The following is an 18,475-nucleotide window of genomic DNA, read 5'->3' as shown; positions in this document are numbered from 1 at the left end:
GTAATATAAAAATGATGAGTTTAAGAGATAGCAGGAGAAACATTCGTGTTATTTTCAGTTTTTGGGTTTTGCTAAATGCCGCCCTTCTTTTTCCTACTAACGCGCTGTATAAATACTTTATATGTATTTATACTTATATAAATTTCACACTTTCTTTCACTCTCCCACTCTCCCACTCTCCCACTCTCATATATCCTCACTCTCATACTTCCTCACATTATCTCATCATCCAAGGATTTCTCCGACCACTTTTCTGGCCAACTCTCCGGTCACTCTCTCTCTCATCACATATTGAAGGAGGTTGAATGACATCATCACGCCGCCACTCCTCCGGCAACTTTTTTGTTTGCAATACGTACAACTTTTCTGAAAATTGAAAATGCCGAAAAAGTGGTCAGGCGTCTATTTTAGGCGCCTAACCTCAGGTTTGGGCGCCTATTTTAGGCGCCTATGTACTTTTTCGGCATTTTAAAGTCAATTTATGGTAAATTTTACTCTACTTTGAGATGTTCTAATAAAGCTAAATAAAATCGGCCAAAATAGAGATTGAAACAAAAAATGATTACACTAAACCGTGCTAATTAAGTTTTTCGAAGCGCCATGTTTAAGATATTCTACTACTTTCATTCAAAAAAAATGTAATTACATTAGCATTTCCCCATAATATAATGAGATGGTAAAAAAAACTTGAAGTCATTGGGAAACGTGAACTTGTCGGAATTTTTTTAGATCTCGTAGTCTTTCAATGGAGGAAATGGAAGGGATGAGAGAGAGAGAGAGAAAGAGTGAAAGATGAGAGGGAATGGAAAAGGCGAGGAGGAATGGAGGGGGGATGTACAATGAATGAGTGAAAGTATTATAGTACACAAATACATATATATGTATTTATACAGCGCGTTAGTATGAAATTTCAGGGTGACGTTTAGCAAACCAGTTTTCCTATTATGTCGATAGAGTTATAGTGTACAAGGTACGCATTGAGTAGACTTTGTGTATGGCCAGGACGAGCCTGCTCACAGGCTTTAAATTTTTTAATTTTGTCCACATGACGGGCTCGTGTCTCATGTTGGCTTGGCCCGTATTTTATGTTTTTTTGTGGGATGCTTAGCAGATTTAGACTAAAAATAAAGAAAAGAGGCGTTTGTTCTGTGGGCCATATAGCTAGCTCGTGTCGGATCGAACCTAAAATTAAATTTCTTGAACATGGCAGGCTCGTGGCCCCACAGAGCTAACAACAGACCGGTCAAATCCGGGTCGGACCTGAGCTTTTGACCTATGCCCTCCTCTAACATTGAGTCATTTCCTCTTTGCAATAGATTTACATGAATGAAGGTTTTTAAATATTACTCTTAAACATAATGATGAGTAAATCGCATATTTAAGTTACAAATTATGTACCGGTTGGCGAAATATAAGATTGAACTAAACTCACTAATTCGTCCCAAATTCATACCCCTTCAACAAATACTATGAATCTTATATAATTTTTTATGAATAAAATTTAAACTCCTGAAAAACTCTTATTGTAACTTGATCTCAATATTACTTTATTAAGATAAAAAAAGTTCAACATGATTGTTCCTTTCCTTAACTTAACTTTATTGAATAGGAAATAAACCTCGCTTTAAAGTTAACTCAAATCGAGTTGAACTCGAGTTAAACCGGATTCAAATTGATTCAATCCAAACTTCATTGAACCTACAATAATCCTGTATCAAGCCATTTCAAACACGAATCCGTCAAAATGAAATTCAACCTTACCCCACTCCAACGAGGTTCAATAAATTATCCTCGAACCATAACCTAAACCATACCAAAGGACACATTGACCCAAGATGAGTCGACTCGCCCTCCGATCGACACATCGATGACCCAAGCATTTTACCAATGTTTTGAAAATCTAAGGGGGTATTTGGTTTACGAAGTGGTACATGTTTGGAATAAGGAATGAAACCGGGGTGGTATGGGGTTTGAACTTGATACTTTATTCCATGTATTTGGATTTATCTTGGATTGAATCTTTTCCTTTTATTTTTATACACGAAGGTTTGGTATGAGTCATATCCACCTCCCCCAAGGTTTCTAAACCCCATACCTAACGGATTTGAGCCTTTGAGGTATGGGTTTAGAAATTTAAAATTTTGCAAACAAACAATAAGGGTCTGTTCTCTTCGGCATAAAACAGCTGAACTGAATTGAAATGAATAGTGATATGTGAGAGTAAAAGTATTATCGAGAGTTGAACTAAATTGAACTGAACTGAAAATAAACAAGGAGAACAAACTTCAAATATATACGTTTTAGTTAGGGGTGAGCACAACCGGGCACCCGGTAGAATTTTATAGACCCGGAACCAGACCCACTGGGTATTGAAAATCTGGAATTGGAATTGGTCCAACCGGATCCTAAATTTTTGGACTCAGACCCGGAACCGGTGGGTACCAGGTCCAAAACTGGGTACCCAGTTGTAAGTTTAACAACATACTAAGATGGGCCAATTGAGCTATAAAATTTTTTAAAAAATAAATGAGCCTAAAGGCCTAATAAATACTAACTTTTTACTTAACAACTATAATCCTATTACCAATTTTATATGAGTATATGAAAAAAACCAATTCTAAGTACTGGGTACCTTGACTTATACCCGCTCCAACCGGGTACCCAGAGCCGGTGGACAGGTCAAACCAGGTACCCACCAGGTATCGGTGTCCAAAAAAATACTACCCAGAATTGGAACCAGATGCAACTGGGTCCATTTTTTTGGACCCAGACCCGCACCCAAATGGACCGGGTTCGGGCCCGACGGGTCAATGTCGAGTCCGGGTCTGGGTACCCGAAATTTCTGCTCAGCCTTAGTTTTAGTCATTCTAAACCCATACGGATAACGGACATACCTCACATTTTTTTTAAAAATTTTTTAACCAAACACCTCCTAAAAAGGCTGAAACGCAAAAGAAGAATTTTGTCTCAGCTCCACGTTTTGACATTCCTCTTTTTCCCTGACAAACAACAAACAGTTGATTTTTCTTACCACCGGCGATTCACACAGAGGAGAGAGAGAGAGAGAAAGAAATTGAAGAAATGTCATTTTCATTCTTCAAAGCTCGCCCAAAAACTCCTCAAGAGGTAATGAGGGCCACCAAAGATAGTCTCTTGGCCCTTGACACTCCTACCATTGCCGAAGTTAAAGCCCTTGAAAAGGTGATTTCCCCCTTTTCTTTTTTCTTCTTTTTGATCTTAATTATTTCTGGGTTAATCTTAATTTTGTGAAAAATTGTATATTTGTTGCTCCAATTTTGGTTTTGATGTCTTTAATGTTGTCCCATACATTCACTGTGAATGATGCATTTACTTGTGGAGTTGTGGGTATTTTGAATTTGATGCATTGCGGACAATTTTATGTTAAAAGTTCCTCAATATGTCTGGTAATTTGATTGATTTCAATGTCTTATTTTGTGGGTTGAATTTTGATTGTCTGTAACCTAAGGGAAGTGATGTGGGTTAGTTGTGTTTGTGAAATTCATCTGTAAGTTCATGATCTTTTAAATTCTTACAATTGGGTCTTTTATTAACCTGTTGAGATTATTGGTTGAATGTTTAACTTAGTGGGTTCTGTTTGATTTCAACTCTTGATTATATAGTGTATGTTCAATAATCTGAATGTGAACTACTTTAATATAGTCGAACTGGGTAGAAGTACTTTCTTTTGGTATATGATTTACATAGCTGTATATGATTTGTGAACTACTTTTATGATATACTGTTTGATTTCTGTTTGTATATGATTTGTATAATATGTGTGATTCATGTAATTATTGGTTTCTGTTTTATCCGGTGGCTGTGAGGTTTTTCATTGCACTCTTGTAGCGTGTCCCAGGCATTTGCTATCCTATATCTTCCGACATGATAGGCTGAGATTTATCTGTTTTTCCCTCTTGCTTGTAAATTACCTTACATCATCGTTGTCCTGTGGGGACTAAACCTAGCTTTATGAGAGAACCTTCATTCACTTGAAGTTTGATTTGCTAAGCTGATCTGGATATTTAGATTGGAAGACTTGTAATACCACACAAGCTGATCTGGACGAAAGGGAGGGTTGGTCAAGATTGGAACACTTATATTGCCTGGTGTGACTTGTAATACCATCTGTGTTCTATAAGTCTTGCAGAAGGGTGCTGGACAATGAACACTGATGCAGTGCGGCTATCCGAACATGGTCAGAATTTGTAGTGTTGTGCTAGGGAAAGTGTGGTGGCATGGTTGAAAGTCAACGAATTTAGAAGATTGATAGAAGATGATGTGAGAATATTAGAAGGAAGTTTTGCCTATGTAGATGTCTTGGGTTATGGTCTTACTATTGTATGTTAATAAAAAAATTAAGTATATTTTAAGTTCCATTCCGTAGGTGAGGTGACTGATGAACTTTGACTCACTTGATTTTTGGAGCTTAGACTTCCCTAGATGTCAACAATATATCATCAAATATGGAGGAAAGGGAAGGAAGATATGAAATATGAGGGAATTCTAGATGTTTGTCATATTATTGACTAAAGAACGCTGAACGCCTAGAAATGCAGGATTAAGAAATCTCAGCAGACTTATCTTGATTGCTGGTTTGAGCCCAAATCTGCAGTTCTATATGGAATGTTTACCTAGTAAATCATCAAAAAAATTCTACTTTTTATAGTTTTGCATTGTTTTATGCTGCAGTCTAAGTTAATAAAACACAAGTCTTCAAGGTGCTAATTTCTTTCTTTTATGTTGAAGATGCCTAATATTTAGCTGAGGGATAACCAATTATGTTTCTGTCAAATATAATTGGCACTGCTTAGTTGTTTGGGTGACAATTTGTAGTTCTGAGGAACATGTCTGACTTATTAGGTCATGAATAAATATGTGAGAAGCTTTAGTTGTTTCAATCTCTGAGAGTCCGAATATTTCATCTTCCCGTTTCTCCTTTAATTTGTTGCCTGTTCCTTTTTATCTTTTATATTCTCCCCCTCCCCCTTTTCTTTTGCTTTTTAAATTTCAATGATGAAGATTGAAGAGAACCTCATTTTTCCGTGTTCAGCAACACTTAAAAGTGATCAGGGCCCTTCAAGTTTGGGGGGGGGGGGGATGTTGAAGAGAGAGAGAATGAGACGAAGCCAATGCTTGGATTAAATTATAAACCCGACCTAATGTTATATTATAAGCGTGATCTCAGAACATCATTCACATGTGAGCTGTTTTCATCAGTGCTAAATCTGGTCTATAGATGAGATCATGTAAAAGGATGGTGCATCTAGAATTGTTAATATCACTCTGGATTTTTACTTTATCACATTGTGATACCTATGCCATGATGTATACTTGATGATTCCCCTTCGTTATGCTTTTTTTTGCTAGCTCATATTACAGTTTTCTGAGATCTTCATACAAATCTGAGAAAGAAATATTGTTAGCGATAGTTCACTTTACATTTTTGGGCTTTTGGCCACCTCTAATTACCAAAGATCATATTGGGTACATTATAGGCGTTGGAAGAAGTAGGAAGAAACCTCTCAACAATGAGGTTGATGCTTTGTGGAGATGGCGAATCTGAGCCAAGCACAGATCAGATTCTGCAGCTTGCGCTTGAAATATGTAAAGAAGATGTTATCCCTCTTCTAGTTCACAAATTACATTTGTTTGGTTGGCAAGTAAGTCATGGATACACCTCAATAACTTTGGACTGTATTTCCACTTGGTTACTTACTTACCTTTGAAAATGTGGGCAGGCGAGAAAAGATTTAGTCTTATGTTGGTCTGTATTGTTGAAGCAACAAGTGGAAGAGACATATTGCTGTCTGGAATACATAGAGAATCATTTGGAGTTGCTTGACTTCCTTGTTGTCTGGTAAGCTTGGTTTATTCGTCTCAGTATCTTTATTATATCGGCTCAATTAAGTTATTCTTCTTCCTTTTGTTTGATGTTTCTTTGTTTTTTAAAGGATTTCTTGTTTGGACTGATGAGGGTATTCTTCATAGGAAAAAGTCTGGATGTCATAATCATATTCTAATGTCTCATTCTCTTAACTGAGTATGGCTTGTTTATTTAGACATCATATTTATATGTTTGCTCTCTTGACTGACATAACTTTTGAGGGAAACATTATGTCTCAAGAGAAGCTTTCATTGATGTATCCATGTGTTGTCTTGATATTCTGAACACTTGAAAGCTAGAATGCTGTTTGACAAAATTGGCTGTAGCCTTTTCTTACCGTTCACTACCTTATCTTCGGAATAACCATAGTTCTTACTGGTGACAACTTATGATGAAGTAAATGGATATTGTGCAATCTAGGAAGTAAATGGATATTGTGCAATCTTTTCAGTTTTGCCTTTTCTTGTTATTCATTTCATACTTCTTTCCATCTTTCCCTTTGACATTGTGGGGTTTCCATGCATGCTATTGCTACTGTTCCCTACATGTGTGCCTTGGTGAATAAATGATCAGGTAACATGCAAGCCGAACTTCTTGATTTCATCTACTTAAATGAGAAAGATCAAAATATAGAAGCAATAATTTAAAAAAAACATGTATCATTTGACAAGTGCTTCTCCGCTGTGGAGTTTGATTTGGGTTTTTTGTGTTATTACACTGCATTGTAATATATTTGTGGTTTTGCTGTTCAAAATGATTTTGCTACCTTGCTTGTCTAATTATGATGGATTATGTTTCCTTTCTTGAGCAGCTATGATAACAAAGATGCTGCCTTGACCTGTGGTAACATGTTGAGGGAGTGCATCAAATTTGACACACTTGCAAAGTAAGACATTCATGTTGTTTGGCTACATAAATAGTTCATTAATTATTTTGTACATCTTAAAGCTTTTTGGAAAATTTATGATGTGAATTTTTCCTCTTTGTAACTTTGTTTAAGGGATTGCCTCCATTCCTCCATAAGTTGATGTGAGGAATTTGTTAATAGTAGCTGATGCAGCCCATACATCTGTTATTATCTGAAAGTGTTGAAAATTGACAGATGTTATACTGTATCTTAATCCAAAATGTTTTAAGCAATTTGAAAAGAGAACCCGGAAAAGCTCAACAAGGGAGTGTAATGTGGCCCTCATGTCTCTCAACCCACGGAGGACTGACGGTGGGTTAAGACCCTGGAGAGAAGGGAGTCTGTAGGTAAGAGCGTAAAGATAAGTGCTGGATGGGAAAAATAGGTGGGTGTTGGAGGGTGGAGGGAAGAACAAAAATTGGCTTATCAAGCATGAAGTTTGAGACGCAAAAGCTTGAGATCTATTGAGGTTTTTCAGCTGTTGCTGTCAACTTTTTCTGTGCAAGTACAGTTTTTGTTCATGTTCCCCTCTAGAAAAGACCCCCTTCTCATCTTCGCTTGTGTCAATTACCTGTCATTTCTTCCATTTCTATCGCATTATCCTGATTTCTCTTGTTAAAATTTTCTTACTTCATTTAATCATCTTTTTTTAGTTTTTAATATAGTCATATTGGTTTTAGCCACAAAAAAAGAGAGATGAGGGAGGAGAATGACGGTTTAACATGGTAAATTTTTGGATAGCTTACCTGGTTTGGTCCTCCCTTTGGTGGCCTGGGGAGGAAGTCGGTTGCTTAGGGATAAAGGCGTGGAGGGGGGCGCACTGCTAATTTATTATACTATTTTGATACTGATTTTGTTAATAGATGTATATTTCTAGGATTTTTAGTGGATTTAAATTGGCTTTTACTCTTCCAAATGCGTATTAATATTGTGAGCAGCTCGTCTTATTTCATAGTTTTCTCCTCACCGAATTGATGGAGCTAATGTGGACAGTTAATGCAACCTCTCTACTATCTAAGTAGCTTTTGTTGATTATGGCGAATAATCTATTGAGGGATTTTCTATGGTTGGTGCCTTGGTGGCGGTAAAAGGAAAAACCATCTTTAAATATGGGATATGGAGTGTTGCCAAAAAGCAGAGGAAGGTTTGGGAATGAGGAGGTTACTCTCTCAGACAACTCAGGTGAGAATATGGTTATGGAGTTACCCTCCTGTATCTGAGTTCCCCTAGCTTTTGGTTATTGAGAGCAAATACGGGCTGTGTTGACACTTGACATAAGTAGGTTGTTCGGAATTCATGCATGCTTGTCTGTGGTAGTATATATTTTAGTTATCTCGAGCTTTCCCTGCTAGCCAGTTTCTTAATGGGGTATGATCTACGAATCAGGTCCTAGGAAGATGTATGGACGGTAAACTAGTCTATTGTGCCTGTATCCTGTGATTTATCTGCTTTTCGACACTTCATGATGCCGATGTCCTTGTTTTTCATGGTCAGAGTGCTTTATGTTTCAATTAAGAAGGCTTCCATTCTAGTGATACATAAGTGCTTATTTTGATGTTTTAGGTCTGGTTCTTCATGTGTATGAGATGGAGGGTTTTAAGGTGTGGGTGGACGATATTACAGGACCTCTTCATGCAAGTCTATCCTATTTTGTATGACCTAGCCACCAAAGCTAATCCTTTTCTAGTTGCGACTTCATTTCGAAGCCTATGGTTTCTCTTGAGGTCATAGCTTTTGTGTGGATTATGGCAACAGATAAAGATTAATAATAATGGTAGAAAAGACTTTGGACAGCTATATGAGCAATTATCTATATGCTTCTCGCAGTCATTGCTTACTTCGTTGGAGTGTCTTGGCCTCCAAGGCATATTTCGGAAAAGTGTGCCTATTCTTACCTAAGTTGCGGTGCGAGAGCGAGTTCAGGAACACATTTTGTTACCTAATATGTTAATTTATTCCAAAAGTATATCACTTGCATGTACCAATTCGCCGTTTTTCGGGATCACATTTTGTTTATTTGTGTGTGTGGGGTAGCGAATTAGGTAACAACATGATGCACGTCCATCAGAAAGAATCGCACTCAAGGTGTGCGGCACACTGCCTTGGCCGCTTATTAAAAGGTGCAAGAGAGAGCAAAAAATATTCAAATTTACTTATGTAAGATTCAACACAAATTTTGAAGCATATTCCCTCAAACTAATTGCATAAATTTACTTGAATTCAACCCTAAATGAAAACTCAATCTGGAGAAAATCCTATTTTGTGAAATGGGTCGCCGATGCACTAGTTATTTATAATTTGCCAAACCATTAATCTGGAGCCTTTGATGGATCATTGTATGCTCTTGTATGTTGGGACTATCGTTGTGTAAATTATAATTTGCCTATCTCCTTATTGCGGATATTATCAGTGCTCTTAGAAGCTATCTAGTCTCGTAATCAGTCTGAAACTAGTTATTAGGCCCGGGCTATGCCTCGGGTAAGAAAAAATTTCATTTATTAATATAATACTTTATAATAATTACACTAAATACAACTTAGTGTAGTGGTTAAGACTTTAGTATATGTACTTGAGGTCTCGGGATCAAACCCTTATGCACGCCTTTTAATATATTTATATAGATGTGCCTTTTATAAACCTACCAGTTACTTCAATTTGTGTGTTCTATGCCTGCAAGGCTGCAAAATGGTGAGCTGACCAAATTTTTCTGCATTGCTGATGATGCTTTCTTTTGGTTCTATTTACAATCACTCATACAACTAGCTTTTGTGCTTCATATGTATGGAAAAGTATAGGATCTTGTTGGATTCGTCTCAGTGTTTACTTTATCAATATGTAAGTTCTATAATTTCTACCAAAACATGACTAAAGATATTAAGTTTTATTTATTTTTAGTTTTAGTGCAAGCTGTGCATTGGTAAGCGTGAAACTGGTTGTGTTGCAATTAAATGGGAGTGGAGGAAGTAAAATGTTGTGCGCTTCTCTATTATCTGTTTTTGGCATATTCGCAAAGTTATTTATGCAACTTTTTGGGGAATAAAGGAGAGAGTTCCACTGGAAATTGCATGCCTAGCTATTTCCTTGAGTTCTTGTGGCTAACCTATAGTATAATGACAGGATTCCTGCAGTAGATGTATGGGATGTGAGTTTTTGTGGGATAGTTAGAGTTTTTGTAGGATAGAGTGGTTGTGCCAATTGCCAACCATGCAAACTTTCATCTATAGCTCTCCCTTACTTCTCTGGGTTTCCAACTGCCCAAGATGGTGATTTGCTTTTTCTTTAGTGATTCTACTCTCTCTGGAACCCCTTTCAGAAGGCATTTTTGAATTGCGTGATATGGTTTGTTGTTATATTTGTTCTCTACAGTATGTGTTAATTTTTTTCTTCTGTAATGCCTTTTCTTTCTGTGTTCCTTTTCCCCTCTATTTTTTATTTTATTTTAGGGGGGGGGGGGGGGGTTGAGTATATCTAGCGCGCCAGAGTGCCTTGAGTTCTTCCATAAGCAAATTTTTTAGTTCTAAGATATCTTTTTTATAGTATTTTTTCAGATACATATTGGAATCTACAAGCTTTGAGTTGTTCTTCAAGTATGTAGAACTTCCCAACTTTGATGTCGCTTCCGATGCATTTGCTACATTCAAGGTCAGTGTTTAATGGTATCTTTTTGCATTTGTGTACAATTATATCTGGTTTCTTGTAACCTTTGCAATAATCTATTGCAGGATTTGCTGACTAAACATAGTAAAGAAGTTGCTGAATATCTGACATCTCACTATAATGAGGTGCGGCCATGGGTCATGTTCCTTTTACTCATAGGCTTTGATGCCTGCTTTGGCTTTTAACTTCTAGTGCAAGTGTTGGAACCCAATCTGTGCATTCTCTAATAAAAGATTCATCTAGCAAAATGCAACAGAAAAAGAAGATAAAAAATAAAATCAAACATCTGTTTTTTTCTAAAAAAAAAGCTGCCAATTTTACCCTTTTGGTCCTCTTATGAGTTGTGTTAGCCTTACGTTTTCGTTGTCAATATTTAGTTTCAGGCAAAGTGGGTTGGTTAACAGTTAACACTTTGTAGTTTTTCTCAATCTGAGTCCAACTCTATATGCTTATTAGTTAATTAACCTCTCCCCTGCTCCCTCATACGCATTATGCATTACGCATAGGAACACAATAGATTATGTTTGGTGTTTGTAGGTCCTTTATTTTTCACATTCTTGTTTGCAAAGTTTTGGTTCTAATTGATGTCTGATGTCTCCAGTTCTTTGAAATGTATGAACCACTTTTAACATCCGCAAACTATGTGACAAGAAGACAATCACTAAAGGTTCGGATGTGATTTACTATACATTCTCTATCCATGTACTTCCTCCGTATTATTTACTTGCAATGCTTTGCATATTACTTGCAACATTGACATTTTTGACAATATATTTTCTCTTATGGTACATGAAGTTCCATTTTCTTTTAATCTCTTTCGATCTCTCCTCACTCTGCAACTTGCAAGTAAAAAAAATAGAGGAAGTGTATATAATGGTTTTAATTGGCATATACTTATAGTTTGTTGTTGATGGTAGTAGCTCCTCTCAGATTTTCTTTTGGAGCCGCCAAATTCACACATAATGAAGCAGTATATCCTAGAGATTCGTTACCTGAAAGTCATCATGACATTATTGAAGGTATTTAGTTTACCTACAGTCCCCATTTGTTTTACCGTCAGTGTCCATCGGTTTTTACCCTTATTTTGCACATGGCAAATGGCGTGTTTTGCTAGTTGTACTATGACTTTTAGGATTTTATATTTTATACTACTATATTGGTAAGAAGAGACCTTGCAAGTTTGGGAGGTAAAGGAGATCCAACTCGACGAAGGATGGAATTGATCCCAAGATTTTTAGGATATGCCATTATATAATCCAGTTGTTCGAAGTTCAGCTATTTATAGATAATCCAGTTGTTCGAAGTTCAGCTATTTATAGATTTTATGTCACGATGTTGATAATCCTGTCATTGTATAACTTACCTGCCTAGCTGCCATGTTGGTACTCTTCATTTGCTTTTTCTTAATTAATACTATTAGTAAGATGGAAGTTGTATACATCCATCGCCCAAGTTAGATGCATCTTTCAAATCTTTTCTGATGGCGAAGTTATGCTTTTAATAATTTTTATATTATTGTCACTAACTTTTGCAATGATATTATATGAATGTCGTAGATTTCTAATCTTATAAATTATTGAATGGATGGAGCTATAATATGTAATCATCTTTTCGATGCATTCTTTCACTGTGAAGTAGATAAAGACTGTCATGTTTTTTTACTGAACCTGATTGCTTCTTTAATGCTGTTTTTGACAGGATTCCAGTAAAAATATCCAGCTTTCTGCTTTTCACATATTCAAGGTGCTCTAATACAACTTTGCAAATTCTATTGCGTTCTTTCTTGAGAATTAATTTGTTCGATGACAAAATCTTCTGATCTTTGAAGATTTAGCTCTTGATTTCTCATTCTATCTTCCTGCAAGGTGTTTGTGGCAAACCCTAACAAGACACACGAAATCAAAATTATCTTGGCGAAAAATTGTGAAAAGTTGTTAGATCTTTTGCGGAGTCTTTCTGTTGGAAAAGGTTAGAAATATTCCCATCACTTACTATCTGATTTTATTGCATGGGTATCAGTTGTAAAGTTCCGATTTTTATCGGACTGTTTATATTGTGATCAGGTTCTGAGGATGAGCAATTTGAAGAGGAAAAGGAAATGATAATGAAGGAAATTGAAAGAGTATCACGATTCATTAATCGTGATCGTGACCGTGTTCGTTAATTGTGTCTGTATATTTTTTGTATCTTCCTCATTCGCCATTTCTGTTAGTTTGAAAAACTAGTGCCTGTGAGAATGCAGCATGGAGTTTTTCAATTAAAATGTTCTTCAGTGTCCATAATCTATGTATGACATTATATATGCATGTAATTTTTGACGAGTTTGGAACGCTTCGTATGTAACTTTGTGTTTTCGTCAGAAATGAAAACAAAAAACAAAAGATTTACAGATTTTTACGTCTCCTAATTTCGTTATAAGTTTACATTGTAAACTCACTTTTTTTCTTTTCAATGCTACATCTATTTCTTTAAAACTGTACAGTTTAACTTACGCTTGTCAATGCAGATTTTTGACTTTGATATCTTTAATTACAAACAAAAAAATTATATAGATTATATAAAGTCGATATTTAGAAAGGTGCTGAGATAAATGTAACAAGATCTCGCTTGAATGATCATCAAAGTGAGATTTGTGGGCAATATTTTAAATGTTTAGATTAGGATTTAGGATTTAACTTAGTGGTTTTCAAAGTATCTAGTGAGATGTTTAGAGTTCATACCTTTTGTTGGAATTTAACTAATCCAAGGTTAGTTCTCTTGAACTCATTTTTGGAAAACTATATAAGAAATCTCGAAAACTTTTTAGAAGATTGAGACAAGTGAAAAATTAATTGAAGCGAACAAACCCTAATTAGCTAATTTTTCATGTTATATAGTGGAGAACAATGAACTTAAAAACCTATTTTTTCCACCTTATAGCAAAAAATTCTCACAATTACTACAAAAATAAAAAGAAGACTTCAAATTGGGAGGGTAGAGCACAAGTTTTCAACAAAGCATGAAGATGTTTAATCTTCAAAGTTTGTAAATCAATTTCATTCCTATAAAGACATTTGAACTGCTTGAAACATCCTTCCTGTACACTAATTTGGGTAAAACACCCATCCTCACTTCAAAAAGAAAGTTTCAGTCGAATGTCTTGCCAAGAAATAAAATTAGAGCGAAAAGAATTTTGCAAAGAACTCAGGTGACTATCATGCTGAAGTGGGTAGCATTTCTTTGGTTCTATAAACAGATACAGCCTTATTAATAATCAGAAATTCACTCCTCTTACATATGCGCACCCTCTTTAACATTCATCAAGACAAGAGAACTAAGAAAAAAAGCTTCTCTTCTGCCTTTCTTTCCCCCAATGTAAGTTTGGCTCAAACTATGCCGGAAGTTTCATCTGGAGGGACGCTGGGGAACCAGGAGACGACGTTGACAACAGCCTAAAGCCTGGGGAAAATGTGGCCATTTCCTCCTCATACACACCACCTCCTGTAGAAGAAGCTTCATCTTTGATCATAGTCCGGAATGAAATGGAACCCCGTTTTGTTGAGACATCGGAGTTTCTCCCAAGGCTTGTAGCAGTGCTCGTCTCAACATTACTCTGGTTGGCGGCAATGAGGGAGAGGGAATCAGCGTCTTCTGATGTGTGCAACCTTCCTCCCTCTGAGCCCCGCGACCCCAGACCCCTATTCAGGGCTAAAGAATCCGCAACAGGTAAGAAAACAAGCATAAAAATACCCACTACAACACAAATTAAAAGCACAAGAAAACCAGAAAAGGCAAGAGCTTCAAAGAGAAAATGCTCATGCCTGGCCAAAACTGAAAAACCAAGGAAAAGAACCCTCAAAGGTAAGAAACTTGAAACGACGACTATAAGTATGTAAACTCTCTTCTGCAACCCTTTGTTGATGACCGACACAACCATCCGCCTCCCAACAAATGACAGGTAAGTAGTTAGAATGATGGCGAACAGTCCATGGAGTATTGTACACAACAAGGGGTAAGTGCAAGCAATGACAGGTTGGCCTGATACACGCAATGACAAATATGCCCTGGTGAATTCATTTGGCAATCTTCTCAGCACTTTAATCTTTCCACTCCGGAATTCGGGGGCAACCATAACAACAAGGAGATCCAAGATGAAAACTGGTAGGCAATATAGCAAAATATAGCCAATGGTCTTGAAGTTCCATTTCTGGTTCAGTGTACCTGACCCCCTCCAATCCAGGGATGCACGTAAAAGAATACTCATAGTGAGAAAGAGGCATGGTTCCGTGAACCCTAGATTTGATAGGATATATACCTTGCATATGTCTTCCTGCCATCTTTGACTAAGAGAATGAAAAACTTTTCCCTCCCGCCTAAAAAAACTTAAACGAACAACTTCACCAAAACCCCAACATATCCCAAATACTATAAAAATAATTCGAACAATCCAAGGTCCGTTAAAGTAACCAAGTTTGTGTAACTCTGATCTCCGAACACGAGCACGGAAGTATAGTGTGTAAAATATGCAGAACAGGCCAAACAGTACCAGAAGAGCCACTAAAGAAATTGTCACCACACCGAGTGCATCGACGGCTTGACTGGTCAGGGGCATTACCCGAAGCACAAATTCCACGCATGCTCTCTGCCAGCATGGAGACAGAAAATGGGCCTATTATAAAGCCAAAGCTCCCTTCTCGATATGAGATTGAGCAATCTTAGCAGCATCAAGTGAACATAAACCTTCAAGTACCAGTAACCAGGTTGGATTTGGCCAAAATCCGTTTAGTAGCAGAGCTATGACTGGTGCACTAGGTAGTGCGATTTATCTTAAATGACCAGAACTTAATCGGTATGTTTCAGTAAGCCCTTTCAAATATCCAAACCAAAACACCTGAACATATAGAGCAGATATAAGTTCAACAATAGATAAATATATAAATATGGTAGCAATTCAAAAGCAAACAAACACACAGAGATGAACATAAATATGAAACAGCAGATCTATTGGTCTACATTCATGCAATAACATAGATAAACCAAGCACAACGTGCTTTTACCAGCTAGCATCCTGATACCCAAGAAATGCTTAATGGACAAAGGAAAACGCTAATCCAGTTAACAGAGTTTGAAACTGCCTCTTATTCGGAGTTCTCATACAGACATGTAGCCATCAAAACTTGCATAAAAATTGTTACGCCTCTTCCATCACTCGCACTATTCACTCAGTAAAAGCAGCTTAACTACCTAGATAATTCGACTCAGCATGTTCATACGACATTCCCAAAGAAACTGTCGATTAAGAATTATACCTGTCACTTACACAAGAGAACAACACATTCCTAAAGAAACCTTGGAATATAGACTAAATTGGTCCGTCACCACCACTCCTCACTTCTGAATAACACAAAAACCACAAACTAAAAGGCATCATTCGATATCTTCGCTTGCTTCTAACTCAAAGTAACTCATTAGGTAAACTTAAAAAGTTATCTTCCTATGTTGAGCTTTCAACTTCCAACATCTCTCCACTTCAATTTACATCACACCTGAACCTCAAAATCACTCTCATTATAACTAATACACTAACACAGCACTGTCATACCAAAGACAGCTAGATACCTCATATATATATTATATATATAATATAAGGAAAAAAAATCAATGTATAAACTTATTTTACAAAACAAAAAAAAACTGCGTCAGTAAACTCAACACATCAATCGCAAAACTTCTCATCAATACTACCTATAATTCTTCATCAATGCGTAAAAAAAGATTCACGAGATTCCTAATTTTAACGCTTTTTTTCAGTTATTCATTCCAAAAATTCAAAAAAAATCCAAAAAAATCCAAAAAATCCAAAAAATCCACCAGATACAGAACAAACAAACACGAAGAACATAAAAACTTAAAAACACAGATCAACAAATTAAAATTACAGAAACCCTAACATAAGACATTGCACGAAATTAAAACCTAATTACAACAAAAATAACACGAAACAAAAAAAAAACAAAATCAGATCGAAACTACGTAAAATTACCTGAGTTAATATTCTAACTCGGATCGAGCAAAAACCTCTCTCTTTCTTCAACCTTTCGCTGAGGAGAGAGAGAGAGAGAACAGTAGAGAGAGAAGTTTTAATTTGTTTTTAGAGAGAGAAAATAGAGAAGAGAGTATGAAAACAGAAAACTGGAGGACGAGAAAAAAGGGGGTAGAGAGAATGAGAGAGGACTTGGGTTGCTGACAGCCTGTATCCAGCTGTTTTCTTCTTGGATACTAACCCGAACCTGTTTTTGTTGTACCCGAACCTAAATGGGTAGGTTTGGTAAGGGTAATTTTGTAATTTTGGAGGGTTTACCAGGTTGTATTTACGGTGTATTGTATCCAATTATGAGGAGCCACGTCAGTTGGTTTGGGTATTGCTGTAAACCTTCTGCCTCCTTGAAAAATCATCTTATTGGCTGGCATTTGTGATTTTTTTTTTATAAAAGAAATGGGTTCTTTTGTTGACATTTTATTAGTACAAATGTATCTTGGTACCTTGTTGGACCAAGTTGGATTTGGTTGCATATTTTTCTAATTTTGAGTGCTTTGATTTTTTTAATTGATGGATAACAAATATATTATCTAGTAGTACTACATAATAAGAATTGGTTTTACCCATTGAGGGACATAGTGGACTACAAATAGATTTTATTTGGATTGGTTAACATTGAAAGTTAGAGTAGCAACTTGGTTATAACTTTATCGTATACTCGAATGTATTGTGAATATGGTCGACTTGATATATTTAAAGCTATCTAAATATTGAAGATGCAGGGGTGGGAGGCGCATTTGAAGGATTTTAAATAAAATATACTCAAAAGAGAGTTTTGAATGAGCAGAAAAATAGTATTGGGTGTACTAGAGTGCATAATGAATATACTCAAAGTAGATCAATCATGCTATTTGTCGTCCGTATTTACTTAACTCGGATTTATACAGTATTTTTATATAAAAAAAATTATCTCCTCTACTTCTCCTCTTTTTTTTCAAACTACCATCGGACATCCAATTCCACCCTTACCCCCTACAACCAAGCCCCACTACTCATAACAACCCCCACAGCTCGCAGCAACCCTCACCCTCGCAACAACCCCTCACATCCCTCGAGCCCAAGCACCCCTGGCATCGCAACCCTCCTTTCTTCTTCTTCCTCCTCATCCCCTCTTCTCATATCTCCTTCCCTGCTTGTCGTCGGAGCCTCGCCGAAGCCCAACATCACTACAACCCCTCATTTCTTCTTCATCCTCCTCCATTCTTCTTTTTCCTCTTCGGTCAAAGCCAAGCTGCAACCCAATCAAAACCCTAGATTATTTTTTCACAGTTCACATGGAATCAAACTCAAATTTCGATTTCACCACGAGGGAACCGATCTTTTCTCGTTTCCACCATGGTGGAAGCAAGAAAAATGATCGTGGAAATGAAATCTTAATTATATTCATGCTAAAAAAAATCATAATTTTTTATTTTTGTAGATAAAAAAATATTAAAAAAAAATACAAAATACGTATAAAACTATATATAAGCGAGGTAAACAGTAAACCCCAAGTGGATATATCTAAATCGATGTCGCACGTATTTTATTTAGGTTAAACCGGTATGTATATGACTTTAATGGATCATGTGTGAATTTAGTTAAAATTTTATTCATCATGAGTAGTGGATATATAATACTCCCTTTGATTTTTACCTCCATACTATTTATCTCCCGTATTTACCGTATACCGTCCATATTTATACTGTTTATCTCGCATCTACTTCTTTCTCCAAAACCACCCCCATCTAGCCACGACAATCACCACCTCCCGCTAGCACCCTACCCCACCCTAGCAGCCCCCACCCCCACCCCACCCCCCGGCCTCCACCCCCTCTCTTCGCCCCCTTCTCTCCCTCGCCCATCTCCTTTCTCTTCGTCTATGCCCCCATCTGAACCTTATCAGCCCATCCCCAAGCCCGCCTACAGGCCCCACAACGCGCCTCCC

At 36.8% G+C, this 18,475-nt stretch overlaps 2 protein-coding genes across 4 annotated transcripts; one reads left to right on the top strand and one right to left on the bottom strand.

Annotated features, from left to right (window-relative positions):
* The first annotated feature begins 2,946 nt into the window (after positions 1-2,946).
* On the top strand, positions 2,947-12,860 carry LOC104890521 (uncharacterized). Of its 3 annotated transcripts, none has more exons than XM_048643438.2 (11): positions 2,948-3,201; positions 5,517-5,681; positions 5,802-5,878; positions 6,717-6,791; positions 10,361-10,454; positions 10,535-10,594; positions 11,071-11,136; positions 11,390-11,488; positions 12,168-12,212; positions 12,335-12,437; positions 12,533-12,860. In XM_048643438.2, the coding sequence occupies exons 1-11, from the start codon at positions 3,082-3,084 to the stop codon at positions 12,631-12,633; spliced, it is 1,005 nt and encodes a 334-aa protein (XP_048499395.1). In that variant the 5' UTR covers positions 2,948-3,081; the 3' UTR covers positions 12,634-12,860. The 3 variants fall into 3 exon arrangements, with proteins under 3 accessions (XP_048499396.1, XP_048499395.1, XP_010674339.1); XM_010676037.4 differs by having other exon boundaries at positions 2,949-3,201; positions 5,760-5,878; XM_048643439.2 differs by lacking the exon at positions 11,071-11,136 and having other exon boundaries at positions 2,947-3,201; positions 5,760-5,878.
* Positions 12,861-13,661: 801 nt separating this feature from the next.
* Positions 13,662-16,658, bottom strand: LOC104890522 (hypothetical protein). The gene is made up of 2 exons (XM_010676038.4): positions 16,492-16,658; positions 13,662-15,339 (listed from the first exon to the last, which is right to left on the bottom strand). Exon 2 carries the CDS (start codon positions 15,058-15,060, stop codon positions 13,840-13,842), a length of 1,221 nt encoding a protein of 406 aa, XP_010674340.1. The 5' UTR covers positions 15,061-15,339; positions 16,492-16,658; the 3' UTR covers positions 13,662-13,839.
* Positions 16,659-18,475: the final 1,817 nt, after the last annotated feature.

Source organism: Beta vulgaris, chromosome 4 (genome assembly GCF_026745355.1).
Source record: "Beta vulgaris subsp. vulgaris cultivar EL10 chromosome 4, EL10.2, whole genome shotgun sequence".
NCBI classification, from domain to species: Eukaryota; Viridiplantae; Streptophyta; class Magnoliopsida; order Caryophyllales; family Amaranthaceae; genus Beta; species Beta vulgaris.
Note: the sequence above shows the minus strand (reverse complement) of the source record. Positions and strands in the feature narration are given on the sequence as shown.

Coding starts and splice junctions, on each gene's coding strand:
- LOC104890521 (XM_010676037.4), top strand. CDS start 3,082: ATGTCATTTTCATTCTTCAAAGCTCGCCCAAAAACTCCTCAAGAGGTA. Junction 10,455..10,534: donor ATGCATTTGCTACATTCAAG/GTCAGTGTTTAA, acceptor AATCTATTGCAG/GATTTGCTGACTAAACATAG. Junction 11,489..12,167: donor TCATCATGACATTATTGAAG/GTATTTAGTTTA, acceptor TGTTTTTGACAG/GATTCCAGTAAAAATATCCA.
- LOC104890522 (XM_010676038.4), bottom strand. CDS start 15,060: ATGCCCCTGACCAGTCAAGCCGTCGATGCACTCGGTGTGGTGACAATT.